Below are 25382 nucleotides of genomic sequence, written 5' to 3'. Positions count from 1 at the left end.
ATCGTATTGAAGCACGTGAGCCACTGTTGGGTAGGCACTGTCTCTCTATGTTGCCAACTTGTACTTCCCAAGCGCTTAGTCCAGTGCTCTGCACACAGTAAGCGCTCAATAAATACGATTGATGAGGATGATGATGATGACGTACCACCACCATCATCATCAATCATATTTATTGAGCGCTTACTGTGTGCAGAGCACCGTACTGCGCGCTTGGGAAGTACAAGCTGGCCACATAATTATTATCGTTATAATCATAACCATGATTATAATGATTATTGTTATCATTATTCCATCCTTATCATTGATCGTATTGAGCGCTGGCCGTGTGCCAAGCGCTGTGCTGAGGGCTCGGGAGAGCACCGTTCCTAGTGGGGGGGGCGGGGTGAGAGGGGTTGGGGGGCAGGTTTGACCTCTGACCCCCGCCCCCCTTGTCCCCAGGCACATATCGCACTTCATTCACAACGTCCCCTTTCCCTCTCCCCAGAGACCCCGCATCCTTGTACAGGTGAGGGGCTGGGGGGGGGCCGGGGGGTGAGGGAGGGGACCCCCCAAGAGGGAGGGGGACACCGGATCGTCATCCTCATCATCGTCATCAGTCGTATTTATCGATACGGATGTGACCCCCCACCCGCTCCGCGGCCGCGTCCCCCCGTCCCCCCGCAGATGTCCCCCTATGACAGCCTCCTCCTCTGCCAGCCCGTCTCCTCCCCGCTGCCCCTGAGGTAAGGAGGGCCCTTCCCGAGTTGGGGGGGCGGGCCGGGGGGCGCGGGGGGCGGCGCGGGGGGTCTCCCCTGGCCCTGCGCCCCTCTCCCCCGCAGCGGCGCCAGCTTCCTGCGGCTGCTGCAGAGCCTGGGGCCGGACCTGGCGGTCACCCTGCTGCTGGCCGTGCTGACCGAGCACAAGCTCCTCGTCCACTCCCTGCGGCCGGACCTGCTGACCGGCGTCTGCGAGGCCCTGGTCTCGGTGAGCCTCGGTGACCTCAGCCGGGAGGTCGATCAATCGATCAATCAATCAATCAATCGATCAATCTGTGCGCAGAGCACTGGACTAAGAGCTTGGGAAGTCCAAGGTGGCATCAGCAGCAGCATCATCAATCGCATTTATGGAGCGCTGACAGCGTGCAGAGCGCTGGACTAAGTGCCTGGGAAGTCCAGGGTGGCAACATCTAGAGACAGTCATCATCAATCACTCAATCAATCAATCAATCTGTGTGCAGAGCACTGGACTAAGCGCTTGGGAAGTCCAAGGTGGCATCATCAACATCGTCAATCGTATTGAGCGCTGACTGTGTGCAGAGCACTGGACTAAGCACTTGGGAAGTCCAGGGTGGCAACATCTAGAGACAGTCATCATCAGTCAATCTGCGTGCAGAGCACTGGACTAAGCGCTTGGGAAGTCCAGGGTGGCAACATCTAGAGACAGTCATCATCAATCAATCAATCAATCTGTGTGCAGAGCACTGGACTAAGCACTTGGGAAGTCCAAGGTGGCATCATCATCAGCATCATCAATCGTATTTATTGAGCGCTGATTGTGTGCAGAGCGCTGGACTAAGCGCTTGGGAAGTCCAAGGTGGCATCAGCAGCAGCAGCATCAATCGTATTTATGGAGCGCTGACTGCGTGCAGAGTGCTGGACTAAGCGCTTGGGAAGTCCAGGGTGTTAACATCTAGAGACAGTCATCATCAATCAATCAATCAATCTGTGTGCAGAGCACTGGACTAAGCGCTTGGGAAGTCCAGGGTGGCAACATCTAGAGACAGTCATCATCAATCAATCAATCAATCAATCTGTGTGCAGAGCACTGGACTAAGCCTTGGGAAGTCCAAGGTGGCATCAGCATCAGCATCATCAATTGTATTTATTGAGCGCTGACTGTGTGCAGAGCACTGGACTAAGCACTTGGGAAGTCCAGGGTGGCAACATCTATAGACAGTCATCATCAATCAATCAATCAATCTGTGTGCAGAGCACTGGACTAAGCGCTTGGGAAGTCCAAGGTGGCATCATCATAAGCATCATCAATCATATTTATTGAGCGCTGATTGTGTGCAGAGCGCTGGACTAAGCGCTTGGGAAGTCCAGGGTGGTAACATCTAGAGACAGTCATCATCAATCAATCAATCAATCAGTCTGTGTGCAGAGCACTGGACTAAGTGCTTGGGAAGTCCAAGGTGGCATCAGCAGCAGCATCATCAATCGTATTTATTGAGTGTTGACTGTGTGCATAGCGCTGGACTAAGCGCTTGGGAAGTCCAGGGTGGCAACATCTAGAGACAGTCATCATCAATCAATCAATCTGTGTGCAGAGCACTGGACTAAGCGCTTGGGAAGTCCAAGGTGGCAACATCTAGAGACAGTCATCAATCAATCAATCAATCTGTGTGCAGAGCACTGGACTAAGCACTGGGGAAGTCCAAGGTGGCATCATCATCAGCATCATCAATCGTATTTATTGAGCGCTGACTGCGTGCAGAGCGCTGGGCTAAGCGCTTGGGAAGTCCAGGGTGGCAACATCTAGAGACAGTCATCATCAGCATCATCAATCGTATTTATTGAGCGCTGACTGCGTGCAGAGCGCTGGACTAAGCGCCTGGGAAGTCCAAGGTGGCATCATCATCATCACCAATCGTATTTATCGAGCGCTTACTGTGTGCAGAGCACTGTACTAAGTGCTTGGGAAGTACAATTTGGCAACATCTAGAGACAGTCCCTACCCGACAGTGGGCTCACAATCTAAAAGGGGGAGACAGAGAACAAAACCAAACATACTAACAAAATAAAATAAATAGAATACTAGAGACAGTCCCTACCCAACAGTGAGCTCGCAGTCTAAAAGGGGGAGACAGAGAACAAAACCAAACATACTAACAAAATAAAATAAATAGAATAGATATGTACAAGTAAAATAAATAAATAAATAAATAGAGTAATAAATCTGTACAAACATATATACATATATACAGGTGCTGTGGGGAAGGGAAGGAGGTAAGATGGGGATCGAGAGCGGAAGGCCCACTCGGGACGGGGACCGTGGCCCGAATCCACCCCGGCGCGTAGTAAGCGCTTAACGGATGCCACGGTGGTCGTTAGTATCGTCCACCCCCTCGTTCGGGCGGTCGAGCCCCTGACCCTTGGTCCCCTCAATCAATCAATCAATCGTTTGTACATATTTATTACTCTATTTATTTATCTTAGTACAGTACTAAGTACTAAGCGCTTAGCACAGTGCTCTGCACACAGTAAGCGCTCAATAAATACGATTGATTGATTGATTGATCTTGTACATATCTATTCTAGTTATTTTATTTTGTTAGTATGTTGGGTTTTGTTCTCTGTCTCCCCCTTCTAGACTGTGAGCCCGCTGTTGGGTAGGGACCGCCTCTATGTGTTGCCGACTTGGACTTCCCAAGCGCTTAGTCCAGTGCTCTGCACACAGTAAGCGCTCAATAAATACGATTGATTGGTCTTACTTGTACATATCTATTCTAGTTATTTTATTTTGTTAGTATGTTTGGGTTTGTTCTCCGTCTCCCCCTTCTAGACCGTGAGCCCGCTGTTGGGTAGGGACTGTCTCTATGTGTTGCCAACTTGGACTTCCCAAGCGCTTAGTCCAGTGCTCTGCACACAGGAAGCGCTCAATAAATACGACATTGATTGATTGATTGATTGAGCGCTTACTGTGTGCAGAGCACTGTACTGAGCGCTTGGGAAGTACAAGTCGGCAACATATAGAGACGGTCCCTACCCCTCGGGACCCCCTCCTTTCCCACCCCCATCCGACCCCCTCCCGCCAGATGATCTTCCCGCTGAACTGGCAGTGCCCGTACATCCCACTGTGCCCGCTGGTGCTCGCGGACGTGCTGAACGCCCCCGTCCCCTTCATCGTGGGCGTCCACTCCAGCTACTTCGACCAGCACGACCCACCCGCCGACGTCATCTGCGTCGACCTGGACACCAACACGCTCTTCCAGTAAGCGGGGGCGCGCGGATGCCCGGGGAGGGGGCACCGGGGCCCGGGGTGTGGCTGGGGGAGACGCTCCCTACAGAGGCCCCCTCCACCCGGCCACCCCTCACAGTAGACTGTGAGCCCACTGTTGGGTAGGGACTGTCTCTATACGTTGCCAATTTGTACTTCCCAAGTGCCTAGTACAGTGCTCTGCACACAGTAAGCGCTCAATAAATACGATTGATGATGATGATGATGATGACCCCGCAGGACGGAGGAGAAGAAACTCCCGTCTCCCCGCTCTCTGCCCCGCCGGCCTTACAGAGTGCTCCTGGCCACGCTGACCGCCCTCCATCAGCAGCTGGACCAGAGTGAGGGGAGGTGTCCTCAGTGGTGGCGGTGGTGGTGGTGGGTGGGAGGGGGTAGTAGAAATAGCCGGGGTCTTGGAACTGTAGTGGACGGGGAAAGCGGGGTGTCGGAAAAAAGAAAAACCCGCTACATGGAGGAGGCTTGAAACTACTACCCGAGGGGCTTGACGTCGCACTGGGAGGGTTCTGAAACCGCCCTCATGGAGGATGGGGGTCTTTGAAACCATCAAGTCGGGAGCTCCACGGGAGGGCTGGGGTCGGGGAGAGGGAGACGGTGCCGGTGACGGGTCCCCCACCTCCCTGGGCAGCGTACACGGGTCCGGAGGAGGAGGCGACGCTGGAGTTCGTGCTGACCGACTACGAGGCCGTGTGCGGCCACCGGGCACGGCTGGAGCGGGAGGTCCAGTCCGCCTTCCTGCGCTTCATGGCCTGCCTGCTCAAGGGCTACCGCGCCTACCTGCGGCCCCTCACCCAGGCCCCCTCCGAGCGCGCCCGCGACGTCGCCAACCTCTTCTCCCTGCAGGGTGCGGGGGGCCCCGGGGCCGGTGACCCCCATCCCGACGATCCCCTCCAGGCCCGGAGCTTGGGTGGCCCTCCTGCCCAGCCTGACCTTCTTCCCATAATAATAATAGCGATGGCATTTATTAAGCGCTTACTATGTGCCAAGCACTGTTCTTGGCGCTGGGGAGGTTACAAGGCGATCAGGTTGTCCCACGGGGGGCTCACAGTCAATCCCCGTTTTGCAGGCGAGGTAACTGAGGCCCAGAGAAGTGAAGTGACTGGCCCAAAGTCACCCAGCTGGCAATTGGCGGAGCTGGGATTTGAACCCCTGACCCCTGACTCCAAAGCCCGGGCTCTTTCCACTGAGCCATGCTGCTTCTCTATGACGGACACCCTCCCTGTAGCTGGCCTTTTCCCCGTGGCTCACCCTTTCCTTGTGGCTGACCTTTTCCCCGTGGCTGACCCTCTTCAGTGGCTGACCTGCCCATGGGCTGCCCTGCCCGTGGTTGACCCTCTTCAATGGCTGACCTTCTCCCCACGACTCCCCCTCTCTCTGTGACTGACCTTCTCTCCGTGGCTGAACAGCTCCCCATGGCTGACCCTTCGCCCCGTGGCTCACCTTCTTCCCACGACTGACCCTCTCCCCGTAACTCACCCGCTCTCCATGGCAGACCTTCCCATGGCTGACCTCCCCATGGCTGACCTTCTCCGCATGACTCCCCCTCCCTCTGTGACTGACCTTCCCTCCGTGGCTGACCAGCTCCCCATGGCTGACCCTTCTCCCCGTGGCTCACCTTCTTCCCACGACTGACCCTCTCCCCGTAACTCACCCGCTCTCCATGGCAGACCTTCCCATGGCTGACCTCCCCATGGCTGACCTTCTCCACATGACTCCCCCTCCCTCTGTGACTGACCTTCCCTCCGTGGCTGACCAGCTCCCCATGGCTGACCCTTCGCCCCGTGGCTCACCTTCTTCCCACGACTGACCCTCTCCCCGTAACTCACCCGCTCTCCATGGCAGACCTTCCCATGGCTGACCTGTCTTTGGCTGACCTTCTCCCCACGACTCCCCCTCTCTCTGTGACTGACCTTCTCTCCGTGGCTGACCAGCTCCCCATGGCTGACCCTTCGCCCCATGGCTCACCTTCTTCCCATGACTGACCCTCTCCCCATGACTCTCCCGCTCTCCGTGGCTGACCTTCCCATGGCTGACCTGTCTTTGGCTGACCTTCTCCCCATGACTCTCCACCTCTCTGTGACTGACCTCTCCGTGGCTGACCCTTCTCCCCATGGCTCACTGTCTTCCCACGACTGACCCTCTCCCCGTGACTCACCCGCTTTCCATGGCTGACCTTCCCATGGCTGACCTGTCTTTGGCTGACCTTTTCCCCATGACTCCCCCTCTCTCCGTGACTGACCTTCTCTCCATAGCTGACCAGCTCCCCATGGCTGACCCTTCTCCCCATGGCTCACCATCTTCCCACGACTGACCCTCTCCCCGTGACTCACCCACTCTCTGTGGCTGACCTTCCCATGGCTGACCTGTCTTTGGCTGACCTTCTCCCCACGACTCCCCCTCTCTCTGTGACTGACCTTCTCTCCGTGGCTGACCAGCTCCCCATGGCTGACCCTTCGCCCCATGGCTCACCTTCTTCCCATGACTGACCCTCTCCCCGTGACTCACCCACTCCCCATGGCTGACCTGTCTTTGGCCGACCTTCTCCCCATGACTCACCCTCTCTCTGTGATTGACCTTCTCTCCCTGGCTGACCCTTCTCCCCATGGCTCACCTTCTTCCCACAACTGACCCTCTCCCGCTCTCCATGACTGACCTTCCCATGGCTGTCCATCTCCCCATGGCTGACCCTCTCCTCACGGCCGACCTCCTTCCCACGACTGACCCTCTCAGCACGACTGACCTTCTCCCCACGGGCCGACCACCTTCCCCCGTGGCTGACCCTTCCCCCAGCGGGCTGACCTCCCCTGCCCCCCGAGCGGCCGGTCTGACCGGCCCTTTGGTCCCCCAGAATTCCTGAAGTCGCGGGAGCGTTCGAGCCACAAGCTGTACGGGCAGCTTCTGCGCACGCAGATGTTCTCGCAGTTCATCGAGGAGTGCTCCTTCGGCGCCGCCCGCCCCGGGCCCGCACACGCCACCGCCGCCGCCGCCCTCGAGTTCTTCGACTCCTGCGTGGACAAGGTGAGCCCCCTGCCCGGCCCACCCGCCACCCACCGCCTCACCCACTCCCACTCGGGGGCCCGTCCACCGATGCCCTCCGCCCCGCGCGCCGCCACCTTGGCCCTCCTCGCCCCCGCCCAGTGCCACCCTCACCCCCGCCCAGTGCCACCCTCGCCCCTGCCACGCTGTAGGGCCCAGCCCTCCCCTGCCCCCCCAGAATCCCGAGTCGCCAGGCCGACACCCCGTCCTCTCAGGTGCACCCAGAGCAGGAGAGGCCCGAGCCGGTGCCCCTCCTGGAGCTGGAGGAACCAACCGGCAGCGAACTCACCGTCTTCATCACCCCCCCCGAGGAGCCCCCCGCCCCTGAGGGTGCCGAGCCACCCCCCATGTACTGGTGAGACCCCCTTCCCCGCCAGGGCCCTCCCTCACCCGGCCCCCCGTTTCCCATCCACCCACCCCTTCTTCCTTTCTCCTTCGTCTCTTCCCGAAGCCAGGGCCGGGGGAGGCCTGGACACCACTTTTGGGTGGGTGGGGATGGGGGTGGGGGAGCCTGGACATGGTTCCTGGGTAGGATGGGGGTGGAAACCCCCCCGCCCCCGTCCCTGAGGGCGCCGAGCCACCCCCTATGTACTGGTGAGACACCCCAGGGCTCTCCCCCACCTATCCCTTCTTCCTTTCTCCTTCATCTCTTCCCGAAGCCAGGGCTGGGGGAGGCCTGGACACCACTTTTGGGTGGGCGGGGGTGGGGATGGGGGAGCCTGGACACAGTTCCTGGGTGGGATGGGGGTATCCACCCCCATCCCTGAGGGTGCCGAGCCACCCGCCATGTGCTGGTGAGACCCCCTTCCCCGCCAGGGCCCTCCCTCACCCGGCCCCCTGTTCCCCATCCACCCACCCCTTCTTCCTTTCTCCTTCGTCTCTTCCCGAAGCCAGGGCCGGGGGAGGCCTGGACACCACTTTTGGGTGGGTGGGGACGGGGATGGGGGAGCCTGGACACAGTTCCTGGGTAGGATGGGGGTGGAAACCCCCCCCCCCCGCCTTCCCTGAGGGCGCCGAGCCACCCCCCATGTACTGGTGAGACACCCCAGGGCTCTCCCTCACCCAGCCCCCCGTTCCCCATCCACCCATCCCTTCTTCCTTTCTCCTTCGTCTCTTCCCGAAGCCAGGGCCGGGGGAGGCCTGGACACCACTTTTGGGTGGGCGGGGATGGGGGAGCCTGGACACAGTTCCCGGGCGGGATGGGGGTGGACCGAACAACAGTCCTGGGTGGGAGGATGGAGGGGGGACTGGACACCGCCATTGGATGGGAACGGGGGGAAATGGACCCCATCCCTGGGAGGAAGGGGGAGCCCGGACTCCGCCATCGGATGGGATGGGGGAGCCTGGACACCGTCTCCTGGTGGGAAAGGTGATGGTGGGGCGGGGCTGGACGGTGCCATCTGGATGGATGTCAGCCCGCTCCAAACGTCCCCCGCCAGTTACGACGGGTTCCCCGAGCTTCGGGCCGAGCTGTTCGAGCCCCCCGAGGAGGCGCCCGCCCCCTCGGCCGCGGGCCCCCCGAGGAGCACCCCCAGCAGCCCCGCTCCCCGGAGGTCCAAGCAGGTGAGCGGGCGGGGACGGGGGGACCCCCTCCGCCTCTCCCGGCCCCCCGGGTCGCCCGGCCCCGGGGCCCGCTGACGGCGCCCGTCCCGCCCGGCAGGAGACGAAGGTGGCCCAGCGGGCGGCCCAGCGGGCGGCGGCGGTGCCCGAGCTGTGGGCGCGCTGCCTGCTGGGCCACTGCTACGGGCTCTGGTTCCTGTGCCTGCCGGCCTACGTGCGGGCCGCCCCCTCCAAGGTCCAGGCCCTCCACGCCGCCTACCAAGTGCTGCGCCACATGGAGCGGCGCAAGGTCGTCCTGCCCGACGAGGTGCGGGGCGGCGGGGGGCACGGGGTGGGCACAGCCGGGGGAAGAAATGGCGGCGGGGATGTATGTCCCTCACCGTGCCCCTTCCCGCCTCGGCCCAGGTGTGCTACCGCGTGCTGATGCAGCTCTGCTCCCACTACGGACAACCGGTGCTCTCCGTCCGCGTGCTGCTGGACATGAGGCGAGCGGGCATCGTGCCCAACACCGTCACTTACGGCTACTACAACAAGGTGCGTCCGTGGGGAGGGACTGCCCGGTGCCCCCCGCCCCGGGCGCAGAGCTTGGCACTGGGGGTTGGGGAGAGGACAGTAGAGGTGAGAACCCGTCGGCCGATAATAGCATTCGTTCGTTCGTTCGATCGTATTGACATCAATCAATCAGTCAATCAATCAATCGTATTTAGACTGTGAGCCCACTGTTGGGTAGGGACTGTCTCTATATGTTGCCAATTTGTACTTCCCAAGCGCTTAGTACAGTGCTCTGCACATAGTGCTCAATAAATATGATTGATTTATATATATGTATATATATATATATATATATATGTATATATGTATATATGGTTGTACATACTTATTACTCTATTTATTTATTTATTTATTTATTTTACTTGTACATTTCTATCCTACTTATTTTATTTTGTTGGTATGTTTGGTTCTGTTCTCTGTCTCCCCCTTTTAGACTGTGAGCCCACTGTTGGGTAGGGACTGTCTCTATGTGATGCCAATTTGTACTTCCCAAGCGCTTAGTACAGTGCTCTGCACATAGTAAGCGCTCAGTAAATACGATTGATTGATTGATTGATTGATTGATTTATTAATAATAATGGCATTTGTTAAGCGCTTACTCTGTGCAGAGCACTGTTCTAAGCGCTGGGGGTGGATACAAGGCGATCAAGTTGTCCCACATGGGGCTCACAGTCGTGATCCCCATTTTACAGATGAGGGAACTGAGGCTCGGAGAAGTTAAGTGACTTGCCCGAGGTCACACAGCAGACGTGTGGCGGAGCCGGGATTCGAACCCATGACCTCTGACTCCAAAGCCCGGGCTCTTCTCCACTGAGCCACGTTGAGCGCTTGCTGGGTGCAGAGCACTGGACTAAGCGCTCGGGAAGTCCAAGTTGGCAACATATAGAGACGGTCCCTACCCAACTGTCTCAGAAGCAGCGTGGCTCAGTGGAAAGAGCCCGGGCTTTGGAATCAGAGGTCATGGGTTCAAATCCCTGCTCCGCTAATTGTCAGCTGTGTGACCTTGGGCAAGTCACTTCACTTCTCTGGGCCTCAGTTACCTCATCTGTAAAATGGGGATTAAGACTGTGAGCCCTCCCCGAGGGACAACCTGATCAACTTGTAACCTCCCCAGCGCTTAGAACGGTGCTTTGCGCATAGTAAACGCTTAATAATGCCATTATTATTATTATTATTACCCAACAGTGGGCTCACAGTCTAAAAGGGGGAGACAGAGAACAAAACCAAACATACTAACAAAATAAAATAAATAGAATAGATAGGTACCAGTAAAATAAATAAATAAATAGAGTAATAAATCTGTACAAACATATAGACGTCTATCCAGGTGCTGTGGGGAAGGGAAGGAGGTAAGATGGGGGGAATGGAGAGGGGGACGAGGGGGGAGAGGAAGGAAGGGGCTCAGTCTATAATAATAATAATAATAATGGCATTTATTAAGCGCTTGCTGTTTGCAAAGCACTGTTCTAAGCGCTGGGAAGGTTACAAGGTAATCAGGTTGTCCCACTGGGGGCTCACAGTCTTCATCCCCATTTTACAGATGAGGTAACTGAGGCTCAGAGAAGTGAAGTGACTTGCCCAAAGTCACACAGCTGACAAGTGGCGGAGCCGGGATTTGAACCCATGACCTCTGACTCCAAAGCCTGGGCTCTTTCCACTGAGCCACGCTGCTTCTCAAGCTAAGCTATAGAGCGCTTACTGTGTGCAGAGCACTGTACTAAGCGCTTGGGAAGTCCAAGTTGGCAACGTATAGAGACGGGCCCTCCCCAACAGCGGGCTCACAGTAATAATGATGGTATTTGTTAAGCGCTTACTATGTGCAAAGCACTGTTCTAAGCGCCGGGGAGGTTGCAAGGTGATCGGGTTGTCCCTCGGGGGGGGGCTCACAGTTTTAATCCCCATTTTCCAGATGAGGGAACTGAGGCCCAGAGAAGTGAAGGGACTCGCCCAAAGTCACCCAGCTGACAAGTGGCGGAGCCGGGATTTGAACCCATGACCTCTGACTCCAAAGCCACTGAGCCACGCTGCTTCGCAGTAATTTTGGTGTTTAAGCACTTACTATGTGCAAAGCACCGTTTTAAGCGCCGGGGTGGATACAAGGTGATCGGGTTGTCCCATGTGGGGCTCACAATCATAATCCCCGTTTTACAGATGAGGTAACTGAGGCCCAGAGAAGTGAAGTGACTTGCCCAAAGTCACCCAGCTGACAAGCAGCGGAGCCGGGATTTGAACCCATGACCTCTGACTCCCAAGCCTGGGCTCTTTCCACTGTGCCACGCTGCTTCTCTATTTGTGGAGAAGCGGCAAATCCTACTTGTTGAGCGAGCGCGGCGTAGCGAGGAGCGGCACGGCCTAGTGGGTAGAGCCCGGGCCTGGGCGTCAGAAGGTCATGAGTTCTAATTCCGGCTCTGCCACTTGCCTTGGGCAAGTCCCTTCATAATAATAATAATAATAATAATAATAATAATAATAATAATAATAATAATTGGCATTTGTTAAGCGCTTACTATCTGCAAAGCACTGTTCTAAGCGCTGGGGAGGATACAGGGTGATCAGGTTGTCCCACGTGGGGCTCACAGTCTTAATCCCCATTTTACAGATGAGGGAACTGAGGCCCAGAGAAGTGAAGTGACTTGCCCAAGGTCACACGGCAGACATGTGGTGGAGTCAGGATTCGAACCCATGACCTCTGACTCCAAAGCCTGGGCTCCTTCCACTGAGCCACGCTGCTTCTCTATCCCACTGAGCCTTCACTTCTCTGGGCCTCAGTTCCCTCATCTGGAAAATGGGGATGAAGACTATGAGCCCCACAGTGGGACAACCTGATCGCCTTTTAACCTCCCCAGCGCTTAGAACAGTGCTTTCTTATTAATATTATTAAATGGCAGATATATAAAAATCCACTCCTTCAGGTGTACTTCTGGAGCACTTACTGTGTGCCCGGCGCTGTACTGAGCTTTTGGGAGAGTAATTCTAGACTGTGAGCCCACTGTTGGGTAGGGACTGTCTCTATATGTTGCCAACTTGTACTTCCCAAGCGCTTAGTACAGTGCTCTGCACACAGTAAGCGCTCAATAAATACGATTGATCGATTGATTGATTGATTGATTGATTCCCTGCCCACAACGAGCTCAAAGTCTTGAAGGGGCGACAGGGATTAATATAAACAAATAAATGTTGCCAACTTGAAGTTCCCAAGCGCTTAGTACAATGCTCTGCACACAGTAAGCGCTCAATAAATACGATTGATCTATTGATACATTGATTGATTGATTGATTCCCTGCCCACAACGAGCTCAAAGTCTAGAAGGGGCGACAGGGATTAATATAAACAAATAAATGTTGCCAACTTGAACTTCCCAAGCGCTTAGTACAGTGCTCTGCACACAGTAAGCGCTCAATAAATACGATTGATTGATTAAGTCCCTGCCCACGAGCTCGAAGTCTAGAAGGGGCGACAGGGATTAATATAAACAAATAAATGTTGCCAACTTGAACTTCCCAAGCGCTTAGTACAGTGCTCTGCACACAGTAAGCGCTCAATAAATACGGTTGACTGAATGAATGAATGAATGAATGAATGAAATGACAAATATATGAATAACTTACGGATATTACCAGTCCATCAGTGGTGTGAATTGAGCGCTTATCGAGTGCTCAGCACTGCAAGCACTTAGTCCAGTGCTCTGCACACAGTAAGCGCTCAATAAATACGATTGATTGATTGATTGATTCCCTGCCCACAACGAGCTCAAAGTCTAGAAGGGGAGACAGGGATTAATATACACAAATAAATGTTGCCAACTTGAACTTCCCAAGCGCTTAGTCCAGTGCTCTGCACACAGTAAGCACTCAATAAATACGATTGATTGATTGATTCCCTGCCCACAACGAGCTCAAAGTCTAGAAGGGGCGACAGGGATTAATATAAACAAATAAATGTTGCCAACTTAAACATCCCAAGCGCTTAGTACAGTGCTCTGCACACAGTAAGTGCTCAATAAATACGGTTGACTGAATAAATGAATGAATGAAATGACAAATATATGAATAACTTACGGATATTACCAGTCCATCAGTGGTGTGAATTGAGTGCTTATCGAGTGCTCAGCACTGCGTTAAGCACTTGGAAAAGTCCAGTGGGCTGGATAGGATCCCTTCCCTCAAGGAGCTTACAGTCTACAGGAAGAAGATGTTAAAATAAACTAAATAAGTAAATGAACTAGAAATAATAAATTAAACTAAATACACATAAGATAAAATCAAAATGAAATAAATAATTGGGGAAATGGGCAGGGGTAAAGGTGCAGAAGAAACTTCTGGTCTGTGAGCCCGTTGTTGGGTAGGGACCGTCTCCACATGTTGCCGACTTGTACTTCCCAAGCGCTTAGTACAGTGCTCTGCACGCAGTAAGCGCTCAATAAATGCGATTGAATGAATGAATGAAGAAAGAGCGGTGGGGGTTGGGTGGGTGTCAGAATACTCAAGGGGTCTCAGGGTCAATCAATCAATCAATCAGTCGTATTTATTGAGCGCTTACTGTGTGCAGAGCACTGTACTAAGCGCTTGGGAAGTCCAAGTTGGCAACATATAGAGACGGTCCCTACCCAACAGTGGGCTCACAGTCTAGAAGGGGGAGACAGAGAACAAAACCAAACATACTAACAAAATAAAATAAAATAAATAAAATAAAAAATAACACAAAGTAAAACAAAAACAAAACAAAAACAAACAAAAAACAAAATAAAATAAATTCTTAAGCGCTTACTATGTGCAAAGCACTGTTCTAAGCGCTGGGGAGGTTACAAGGTGATCAGGTTGTCCCACGGGGGGCTCACAGGCTTCATCCCCATTTTACAGATGAGGGAACTGAGGCCCAGGGAAGTGAAGTGACTGGCCCGAAGTCACCCAGCTGACAGTTGGCGGAGCCGGGATTCGAACCCGCGACCCCTGACTCCAAAGCCCGGGCTTTTTCCACTGAGCCACGCTGCTTCTCTGGGCAAAGTCGCTTCGCTTCTCTGGGCCTCATCTGGAAAATGGGGATGAGGACCGTGAGCCCCACGTGGGACAGGGACTGCGCCCGACCCTGTGAGCGTGGCTCAGTGGAAAGAGCCCGGGCTTTGGAGTCCGAGGTCGTGGGTTCAAATCCCGGCTCCGCCAACTGTCAGCTGGGGGACTTCGGGCCAGTCACCTCACTTCTCTGGGCCTCAGTTCCCTCATCTGGAAAATGGGGGTGAAGACTGTGAGTCCGCCAGCTGTCAGCTGGGTGACTTTGGTCCAGTCACTTCACTTCTCTGGGCCTCAGTTCCCTCATCTGGAAAATGGGGGTGAAGACTGTGAGTCCGCCAGCTGTCAGCTGGGTGACTTTGGGCCAGTCACTTCACTTCTCTGGGCCTCAGTTCCCTCATCTGGAAAATGGGGGTGAAGACTGGGAGTCCGCCAGCTGTCAGCTGGGTGACTTTGGTCCAGTCACTTCACTTCTCTGGGCCTCAGTTCCCTCATCTGGAAAATGGGGGTGAAGACTGGGAGTCCGCCAGCTGTCAGCTGGGTGACTTTGGTCCAGTCACTTCACTTCTCTGGGCCTCAGTTCCCCCATCTGGAAAATGGGGGTGAAGACTGTGAGGCCCCCCGTGGGACAACCTGATCACCTTGGAACCCCCCCGGCGCTTAGAACAGTGCTTTGCACATAGTAAGCGCTTAACAAATGCCATCGTCATTATTATTAACGGGCTCCCAAAGTCACCCAGTCAACTTTCCCCAGCTGGGTGACTTTGGCCTCATCTGTAAAATGGGGATGAATCAATCAGTCAATCGTATTTATTGAGCGCTTACTATGTGCAGAGCACTGTACTAAGCGCTTGGGAAGTACAAATTGGCATCACATAGAGACAGTCCCTACCCAACAGTGGGCTCACAGTCTAAAAGAGTGGGCTCACAGTCCACTGTGAGCTGTGAGCCCCATGTGGGACAACCTTGATTACCTTGTACCTACCCCAGCGCCTAGAACAGTGCTTTGCACATAATAAGCGCTTCATAAATGCTATTATTATTATTATTATTATCCTGTGGCTACCCCAGCGCTTGGCACGTAGTAAGCGCTTGGCAAATGCCACCTTGAGGAGCCTCCAGTGGTCCGTAGCCTCTCTCCCGTCTCCCTGTTCTTTCTCCCCCGTCTCCTCGGTGCCCTCCGGTCTCCCCGTGCCCTCGCCCCCGTCTCAGGCGGTGCTGGAGAGCCGGTGGCCGGCGGGCACCGCGGGCGGACGGCTGCGCTGGGCCAAACTCCGGCACGTGGTTCTGGGGGCCGCCCAGTTCCGCTGGGGTCTCCGGGAGCGGCGGCGGCGGGAAAAGCGGGAGGCGGCCCGGCCCCGGCCAGGTAAGTCGAGGCAGGGGGAGGGCGGGGCGGGGACGGAGGGGGCACCGGACCCACCGTGCGTCCGTCCGTCCCGGCAGAGCGCCCGCGGGACGACCCCCAGGAGCGGGCCCTGCCCGTCCACCCCTTGAAGCGGCAGACCACGTGGGCCGGGCGAAGCCTCCGGGATTTGGCCCGCTCCCCCGGGCGCCTGGTGAAGAGCAGCAGCCTGGGCAGTGCCCGCCTGGACCAACCCAGCGTCGAGGCCGGGGTGGCGCAGAGTAAGTGGCACCCGTCGGCCCCGTCTTCTCCGGTCACGCTGGGCAGGGACTGCGCCCAGCCCGGGCGCGGCCTGGTGACAAGAGCCCGGGCCGCGGAGGCAATCAATCAATCGTATTTATTGAGCGCTTACTGTGTGCAGAGCACTGGACTAAGCGCTTGAGTCGGAGTCGGCGGACTTGGGTTCTAATAAGAATAATAACGGTATTTGTCAAGGCCCTACTGAGAGCTCACCTCCTCCAGGAGGCCTTCCCAGACTGAGCCCCTTCCTTCCTCTCCCCCTCGTCCCCCTCTCCATCCCCCCCATCTTACCTCCTTCCCTTCCCCACACCACCTGTATATATGGATCATCATCATCATCAATCGTATTTATTGAGCGCTTACTATGTGCAGAGCACTGTACTAAGCACTTGGGAAGTACAAATTGGCAACATCTAGAGACAGTCCCTACCCAACAGTGGGCTCACAGTCTAGAAGGGGGAGACAGAGAACAAAACCAAACATACTAACAAGATAAAATAAATAGAATAGATATGGACAAGTAAAATAAATAAATAAATAAACAGAGTAATAAATATGTACAAACATATCTACATATATACAGGTGTTGTGGGGAAGGGAAGGAGGTAAGATGAGGGGGATGGAGAGGGGGACGAGGGGGAGAGGAAGAAAGGGGCTCAGTGTGGGAAGGCCTCCTGGAGGAGGTGAGCTCTCAGCAGGGCCTTGAAGGGAGGAAGAGAGCTAGCTTGGTGGATGGGCAGAGGGACTGGGGGCATTCCAGGCCCAGGGGAGGACGTGGGCCAGGGGTCGATGGCGGGACAGGTGAGAACGAGGTGCGTGTTTGTACATATTTATTACTCTATTTATTTATTTATTTATTTATTTATTTATTTATTTATTTTACTTGTACATATCTATTCTATTTATTTTATTTTGTTAGTATGTTTGGTTTCGTTCTCTGTCTCCCCCTTTTAGACTGTGAGCCCGCTGTTGGGTAGGGACTGTCTCTATATGTTGCCAATTTGTATTTCCCAAGCGCTTAGTCCAGTGCTCTGCACATAGTAAGCGCTCAATAAATACGATTGATGATGATGATGATGATGTTAAGCGCTTACTACGTGCAAAGCCCTGTTCTAAGTGCTGGGGAGGATACAGGGTAATCAGGTTGTCCCATGGGGGGCTCACAGTCTTAATCCCCATTTTACAGACGAGGGAACTGAGGCCCGGAGAAGTGAAGTGCCTTGCCCAGGGTCACACAGCTGACAAGTGGAGGAGTGGGGATTCGAACCCACGACCTCTGACTCCCAAGCCCGGGCTCCTCCCACCGAGCCACACTACTTCGGCTCCGCCGTAGGTCTGCTGGGTGACCTTGGACAAGTCACATCACTTGTCCGCGGAGAAGCAGCGTGGCTCGGTGGAAAGAGCCCGGGCTTTGGAGTCAGAGGTCGTGGGTTCAAATCCCGGCTCGGCCAATCGTCAGCCGTGTGACTTTGGGCAAGTCACTTCCCTTCTCTGGGCCTCAGTTCCCTCATCTGTCGAATGGGGAGTAAAAAAACTGTGAGCCCCCCGTGGGACAACCTGATCACCTTGTAACCTCCCCAGCGCTTAGAACAGTGCTTTGCACATAGTAAGCGCTTAATAAATGCCATTGTTATTATTATTATTATTATTCTAAGCGCTCAATAAATACGATTGATGATGATGATGATGATAAGCGCTGAGGGGGGTGGGAAACAAGGTAATCAGGTTGTCCCATGGTGCGCTCACAGTCTTAATCCCCATTTTACAGATGAGGGAACTTATTCTATGTATTTTATTTTGTTACTATGTTTTGTTTTGTCCTCCGTCTCCCCCTTCTAGCCTGTGAGCCCGCTGTCGGGTAGGGACCGTCTCTCGATGTTGCCAACTTGTACATCCCGAGCGCTTAGTCCAGTGCTCAGCACCCAGTAAGCGCTCAATAAATGCGACCGAATGAATGAAGGGACACAGAGAAGCGACGGGGCTTGCCCGGAGTCACACAGCTAAGCTGTATCATCTTCTCCAGCGCTTAGTACGGCGCCTGGCACATAATAATAATAATGATGATGGCATTTATTAAGCGCTTACTATGTGCAAAGCACTGTTCTGAGTGCTGGGGAGGTTACAAGGTGATCAGGTTGTCCCACGGGGGGCTCACAGTTTTTTTACTCCCCATTCGACAGATGAGGGAACTGAGGCCCAGAATAGTAAGCGCTTAACAGATACCCCCCAGACCAAAGAATCGGACCCAAAGAGGCCTGGTTGGGGGTCGGAGGGGGACGGGAGAGGGAGTTTGGGGGAAGGGGCCGCGCCTGACGGGGGGTCCCGTCCCGTCCTCTCCTGGCAGTGATGGAGGCCATGGGCGCCCTGGACCCGCACGGGTCACCGTGGCCCAACGGCAGCCTCTCGGACGTGAGCCTGGCGGCCAGCGAGGAGCCGGGCCCCCGGCCCTCGACGGCGGCCACGGCCCGGCAGACCCCGTCGCCCCGGTCGGAGCGGGCCGGGGGGACCCCGCGACGGGGGCTGGCCGCCCGGCTGCAGCACCTGCTGACCCCCGCCCGCCGCAGCCCCCTGCGCCCACCTCCCGACGTGGGCACCGCCCGGCCCCGGGAGCGACCCGGCTCCACCGCCTCCGAGGTATCGGGGGGCCGGCGGGGGGCCCGGGAGGGGGCACCGGGGGCAGGCGGGAGGCTGACGGGGCGCGCCCCCCACCCCTCTACCCAGAGCTCGGCTTCCCTGGACGTCGAGTGGGACCCGTCGGACACCTCGGGCAGCAGCCTGGGGCTCCAGCCCTCCGTCGAGCGACTCGGGGACACCCCCCCACCCTGCCAGCCGCCCCCCATTGAGGTGACCCTGCCCTCGCGGCCCGTCCCCGGGCCGCCCGCGGGGACCCCGGTTCGAGTCTCTGGCCCGTCGGGCCTAGAAAGCGTCCGTCCGTCGGTCCGTTGCCCCATCCCGAGCGCCTAGTGCAGTGCTGCCCAAACAGTGAGCGCTCAGTAAATAGGAGCGAAGGATTGAGTACGTGCCAGGTGGGCCTGGCGGGGCGGGAGGGGGCATCCCAGCCGGGCCCGACGTTTCCCCGCCACAGGTGCTGTTGTCCAGCTGCTCTCTGTGCCCGGCCTGCGACTCGCTGGTGTTCGACGAGGACATCATGGCCGGCTGGGCCCCGGATGACTCGAACCTCAACACCACCTGCCCGTTCTGCGCCCACCCCTTCGCGCCCCTGCTGAGCGTACAGATCCTCGACGCCCGGCCCAGGTGCCGCCCACCGCCCCGGGGGCAGGGAGGGCCGGGGGGGAGGCCGGCGGGCGCCCGGCGAGCCTGACTGTGCCCCTTCCGCCCTCAGCGGGCCGCCCGCCGCCCAACCCGCCAGGGACGCCCCCGTGCCCGGGGGGCCCGGCCCCGTCTTGAGCGACCGCCGCCTCTGCCTGGCCTTGGACGGCCCCGACGTCCGCAACGGGGCCTTGCCCGTGGCGGTGAGGGGCGAGGCGGGCAGGGCCGGGGAAGGGGGCGGCGGGGAGGGCGCCCGGCCCGTCCTGACGGGGGGCCGCCCCCTCTCCGTGTGCCAGCCTGCTGCCCGGCGCCAACCCGGGGGCGGGGCCTGGGCCTACCTCAGCCCCCTGGTCCTGCGGAAGGAGCTGGAGTCGCTGGTGGAGCACGAGGGCAGCGAGGTCCTGGCCCGGCCCGACCTGGTGGCCGCCCACCCCGTCCTCTTCTGGAACCTGCTGTGGTTCTTCCAGCGCCTCGCGCTGCCCAGCACGCTGCCCGGCCTGCTGCCCGCTCTGGCCCCGGCCTACGACGGGGATGCTGCCGCCCAGGTCAGCCCGTGCCACGCCACCCCCTTATCCCGGTCTGCCTGTGCCAATCCCCCCATCCTGCCCTTGCCACCCACCCCGTCCCAGTTTGCCCCCTGCCCTCTCCCCATCTGCCTGGGGCACCACCCCCAGTCTGTCCGTATGCCCCCCAAATTGATCCCTACCCGTGACCCTTCCCAGTCAACCCATGCCCCACCCGCTCCTGGTCCCCTCGGGCCTCCTGCCCACCCGTGCCCACCCCGACGCCCCCAACGGAGCCCGCACCGCCGCACCTTTCCCCCAGGCCCCGGCCCCTCGGCCGCCCCCGGCCCCCGCTCAGATCCGGCTGCTGTGGGATGTGCTGACCCCTGACCCCTCCAGCTGCCCGCCCCTCTACGTGGTCTGGAGGATGCACAGTGAGTGCGGGGGACGGGGGGCGGGCACCGGCCACTCCGCGCCCCCCGTCCCCCATCCCGGGACCCTTACGGACCCCGGGAGACGGGGGCTTCCCTCTCGGGGCGCTCCCCTCCCGCCCGTGTCCCCCTCCACGGCTCCGTGACCCCCGCGTCCCCCGCCCAGGCCAGGTCCCGCAGCGGGTGGCATGGACGGGCACGGTGCCACCCGCGCTGAGCCTGGAGCTTCTGGAGGGCGTCTTGTTCCACGTGGGACTGGGAGAGCTTCACAAGGCCATCGCCCTCCTCATGGAGACGCTGAGGGGTCTCTCGTCACCGACTCTGCGCCTGCAGAGGTATCGCCCGCCACCCCCTTTCTTCCCTCCCCCGACACCCCCCTCCTCCTCGTTCATTTTTATTTTTTATTCTTTGTTAAGCGCTTACTCTGCGCAAAGCGCCGTTCTAAGCACTGGGGAGGTTACAAGGCGATCAGGTTGGCCCACGGGGGGCTCACGGTCTTCATCCCCATTTGACAGATGAGGGAACTGAGGCCCGGAGAAGTGAAGTGACTCGCCCGAAGTCACACAGCCGACAAGGGGCGGAGCCGGGGTTCATTCAGTCAGTCGTATTTATTGAGCGCTTGCTGGGTGCGGGGCACTGGACTAAGCGCTTGGGAAGGACAAGTCGGCAACATAGAGAGACGGTCATCATCATCATCATCATCAATCGTATTTATTGAGCGCTTACTATGTGCAGAGCACTGTACTAAGCGCTTGGGAGGTACAAATTGGCAACAGTCCCGACCCAACAGTGGGCTCACAGTCCCCCCTCTCGATCTTTCACCCCCATCTTACCTCCTTCCCTTCCCCACAGCACCTGTATATATGTATATATGTTTGTACAGATTTATTACTCTATTTATTTATTTTAATTGTATATATCTATTCTATTTATTTTATTTTGTTAGTATGTTTGGTTTTTTTGTTCTCTGTCTCCCCTTTTTAGACTGTGAGCCCACTGTTGGGTAGGGACTGTCTCTAGATGTTGCCAACTTATACTTCCCAAGCGCTTAGTCCAGTGCTCTGCACACAGTAAGCGCTCAATAAATACGATTGATTGATTGATTGATTGATTTGACCCCGAACCCCTCAGCCCCGGAGACCGGTCTCAGAGAAGCAGCGTGGCACGGTGGAAAGAGCCCGGGCTCTGGAGTCAGAGGTCATGGGTTCGAGTCCCTGCCCCGCCACTTGTCAGCCGGGTGACTTTGGGCAAGTCACTTCGCTTCTCTGGGCCTCAGTGACCTCATCTGGAAAATGGGGATGAAGACTGTGAGCCCCCCGTGGGACAACCCGATCACCTTGTAACCTCCGCGGCGCTTAGAACAGTGCTTTGCACGTAGTAAGCGTTTAATAAATGCCATCATCGTTATTATTTATTCATTCAATCGGATTTATTGAGCGCTTACTGGGTGCAGAGCACTGGACTAAGCGCTTGGGAAGTACAAGTTGGCAACAAATAGGGACGGTCCCTACCCAACAACGGGCTCACAGGCTAGAAGACTCATTTAAACCCACACATCTCTTCCCGGCGTTTTATAATAATAATGGTATTTGTTAAACGCCTAACTATGCGCCAGGCATTGTACTAAGCGCTGCTGGATTGATACAAGCCAGTTGGGTTGGACACAGTCCCTGTCCCCATGTGGGGCTCACAGTCTCCATCTTCATTTGACAGACGAGGTAACTGAGGCCCAGAGAAGTGAAGTTTGTTTTTTTTCAATGGCATGTATTAAGCGCTTACTCTGTGCAAAGCACTGTTCTAAGCGCTGGGGAGGTTACAAGGTGATCAGGTTGTTCCACGGGGAGGTGTGTGTGTGGGGGGGGGTGCTCAGTCTTAATCCCCATTTTCCAGAAGAGGTAACTGAGGCCCAGAGAAGTGAAGTGACTTGCCCAAAGTCACACAGCTGACAAGTGGCGGAGTCGGGATTTGAACCCACGACCTCTGACTCCGAAGCCCGGGCTCTTTCCACCGAGCCACGCTTATTGAAAATGCTTGGGAGAGGACAGTAGAACAATAAACGGACACATTTGCTGCCCACAACAAGCTTAGGAAGCCGACTTGTACTTCCCAAGCGCTTACTACAGTGGTCTGCACACAGTAAGCGCTCAATAAATACGATTGAATGAATGAATGGAGGGGGTGGAAATGATGAGGGTGTTTTTTAAGCACTTACTATGCGTCCGGCAATGCTCTAATCGCTAGCTTGGAATATGAGGTAATCAGATTGGACAACTGTCCCTGTCCCCCACGTAGTCGTCATCCCCATTTTACAGATGAGGGAACTGAGGCTCAGAGATAGGAAGTGACTTGCCCAAGGTCACGCAGCAGACAAGCGGCGGGGCCGGGATTCGAGCCAAGGACTCAAAGCTCACTGTGGGCGGGGAATATGTCTTATCAATCATCAATCAATCAATAATGGTATTTATTGAGCACTTAACTACGTGCAGAGCACTGTCCTAAGTACAATGAAAAAGAATTAGGTCCCTCCCTGCCCATAATGAGTTTACAATCATATTTATTGAGCGCTTACTATGTGCAAAGCACTGTACTAAGCACCTGGGAGAGCGCAATTACAGCAGAATTAGCAGTCTAGATGGGGAGACAGACTTTTAAATGTCTTCCGACTCTTTTACCCTCCTCTCCCAAGCACTTAGTACAGTGTTGGGCACAGAGTAAGCACTCGATAAACACGATTAATTGATGGGTTGCGAGCTTACTTGATTAATTATGGTATTTGCTAAGCGCTTACTAGGTGCCGGACACTGTACTATTTATTTTATTTTGTTAGTATGCTTGGTTTTGTTCTCTGTCTCCCCCTTTTAGACTCTGAGCCCGCTGTTGGGTAGGGACTGTCTCTAGATGTTGCCAATTTGTACTTCCCAAGCGCTTAGTACAGTGCTCTGCACATAGTAAGCGCTCAATAAATACGATTGATGATGATGTACTAAGCGCTGGAGTGGATCCAAGCAAACAATCCCCGTCCCACTTGGGGATCACAGTCTCCGTCCCCATTTTACCGATGAGGTCACTGAGGCCCAGAGAAGCGAAGCGACTTACTTGGTTAATTATGGTATTTGCTAAGCGCTTACCAGGTGCCGGACACTGTACTAAGCGCTGGAGGGGATCCAAGCAAACAATCCCTGTCCCACTTGAGGCTCACGGTCTCTGTCCCCATTTTACCGATGAGGTCACTGAGGCCCAGAGAAGCGAAGCGACTTACTTGATTAATTATGGTATTTGCTAAGCGCTTACTAGGTGCCGGACACTGTACTAAGCGCTGGAGGGGATCCAAGCAAACAATCCCTGTCCCACTCGAGGCTCACGGTCTCCGTCCCCATTTTACCGATGAGGTCACTGAGGCCCAGAGAAGTGAAGCGACTTACTTGGTTAATTATGGTATTTGCTAAGCGCTTACTAGGTGCCAGACACTGTACTAAGCGCTGGAGGGGATCCAAGCAAACAATCCCTGTCCCACTCGGGGCTCACAGTCTCCGTCCCCGTTTTACCGATGAGATCACTGAGGCCCAGAGAAGCGAAGCGACTTACTTGATTATGGTATTTGCTAATCAATCAATCGTATTTATTGAGCGCTTACTGTGTGCAGAGCACTGTACTAAGCGCTTGGGAAGTCCAAGTTGGCAACATCTAGAGACGGTCCCTACCCAACAGTGGGCTCACAGTCTAGAAGGGGGAGACAGACAACAAAACAAATTAACAAAATAAAATAAATAGAATAGATATGTACAAGTAAAATAAATGGAGTAATAAATACGTGCAAACATATATACATATATCCAGGTGGTGCTAAGTGCTTACTAGGTGCCAGACACTGTACTAAGCACTGGAGTGGATCCAAGCAAACAATCCCTGTCCCACTCGGGGCTCACAGTCTCCGTCCCCATTTTACCAATGAGGTCACTGAGGCCCAGAGAAGTGAAGCGACTTGCCTTGGGTCACACAGCAGACAAGTGGCGGAGCCGGGATTTGAACCCAGGGCCTTCCGACTCCCGAGCCTGGGCTGTAGCCTCTAGGCCGCTCTGTTTCTTCCTTCCAATCTCAGTCTGGTAGATCAGTAGTATTTTTTGAGCGCCTATTGTGTGCAGGTTGCTGTATTCCACGCCTGGAAGATCCGCAGTTTAGAAGACAAAATCTCCACCCACCATTCATTCATTCATTTAATTGTATTTATTGAGCACTTACTGTGTGCGGAGCACTGTACTAGGCGCTTGGGAAGTACAAGTTGGCAACATATAGAGACAGTCCCTACCCAACAATGGGCTCACAGTCTAGAAGGAGCTTATGCATTCATTCAGTTGTATTTATCAATCATATTCACCTGTATATATGTTTATACGTATTTATTACTCTATTTTATGTGTATATATGTTTATGCGTATTTATTACTCTATTTTATGTGTACATATTTATTCTATTTATTTTATTTTGTTAATATGTTTTGTTTTGTTGTCTGTCCCCCCATTCTAGACTGTGAGCCTAGGGTAGGGACCGCTGTTGGGTAGGGACCGTCTCTATATGTTGCCAACTTGTACTTCCCAAGCATTTAGTCCAGTGCTCTGCACCCAGTAAGTGCTCAATAAATACGATTGAATGAATGAATGAATGAATGAATGAATGAATGAATGTGGCTCAGTGGAAAGAGCCCGGGCTTTGGAGTCAGAGGTCCTGGGTCCAAATTCCGGCTCTGCCAATTGTCAGCTGTGTGACTTTGGGCAAGTCACTTCACTTCTCTGGGCCTCAGTTACCTCATCTGTAAAATGGGGATTAAGACCGTGAGCAACCTGTGGGACAACCTGATCACCTTGTAACCTCCCCGACGCTTAGAACAGTGCTTTGAACATAGTAAGCGCTTTATAAAGAAGCAGCGTGGCTCAGTGGAAAGAGCCCGGGCTTTGGAGTCAGAGGTCAGGGGTTCAAATCCCGACTCCGCCAAGTGTCAGCTGGGGGACTTTGGGCAAATCCCTTCACTTCACTGTGCCTCAGGAGCCCCCCGTGGGACAACCTGATCACCTTGTAACGTTCCCAGCACTTAGAACAGTGCTTTGCATGTAGTACGCGCTTAATAAATGCCGTCATTATCATTAAGTGACTTGCCCAAAGTCACACAGCTGACAGTCGGCGGAGTGGGGATTTGAACCCATGACCTCTGACTACAAAGCCCGGGCTCTTTCCACTGAGCCACGCTGCTTCTCTATTTAATAATAATAATAATAATGGCATTTATTAAGCGCTTACTATGTGCAAAGCACTGTTCTAAGCGCTGGGGAGGTTACAAGGTGATCAGGTTGTCCCACGTGGGGGCCCTCACAGTTTTAATCCCCATTTTCC

General features: G+C 55.3%; 1 protein-coding gene across 1 annotated transcript in view; it reads left to right on the top strand.

Annotated features, from left to right (window-relative positions):
• DENND4B (DENN domain containing 4B) overlaps positions 1-25382 on the top strand; it is a 46337-nt gene that overhangs the window by 18192 nt on the left and 2763 nt on the right. Inside the window, exons 7-26 of the mRNA XM_038769007.1 lie at positions 439-505; positions 664-722; positions 819-963; positions 3797-3972; positions 4219-4319; positions 4625-4840; positions 6845-7014; positions 7248-7387; positions 8472-8595; positions 8693-8899; positions 8998-9126; positions 15364-15517; positions 15595-15774; positions 18138-18427; positions 18515-18637; positions 18879-19048; positions 19137-19266; positions 19360-19608; positions 19889-20000; positions 20164-20332. Of these exons, the coding sequence (XP_038624935.1) occupies positions 439-505; positions 664-722; positions 819-963; positions 3797-3972; positions 4219-4319; positions 4625-4840; positions 6845-7014; positions 7248-7387; positions 8472-8595; positions 8693-8899; positions 8998-9126; positions 15364-15517; positions 15595-15774; positions 18138-18427; positions 18515-18637; positions 18879-19048; positions 19137-19266; positions 19360-19608; positions 19889-20000; positions 20164-20332 (3111 nt within the window). The remainder of the gene's footprint in view (positions 1-438; positions 506-663; positions 723-818; positions 964-3796; positions 3973-4218; positions 4320-4624; positions 4841-6844; positions 7015-7247; positions 7388-8471; positions 8596-8692; positions 8900-8997; positions 9127-15363; positions 15518-15594; positions 15775-18137; positions 18428-18514; positions 18638-18878; positions 19049-19136; positions 19267-19359; positions 19609-19888; positions 20001-20163; positions 20333-25382) is intronic.

This window comes from Tachyglossus aculeatus, chromosome Y4 (assembly GCF_015852505.1).
Source record: "Tachyglossus aculeatus isolate mTacAcu1 chromosome Y4, mTacAcu1.pri, whole genome shotgun sequence".
NCBI lineage: Eukaryota > Metazoa > Chordata > Mammalia > Monotremata > Tachyglossidae > Tachyglossus > Tachyglossus aculeatus.
Note: the sequence above shows the minus strand (reverse complement) of the source record. Positions and strands in the feature narration are given on the sequence as shown.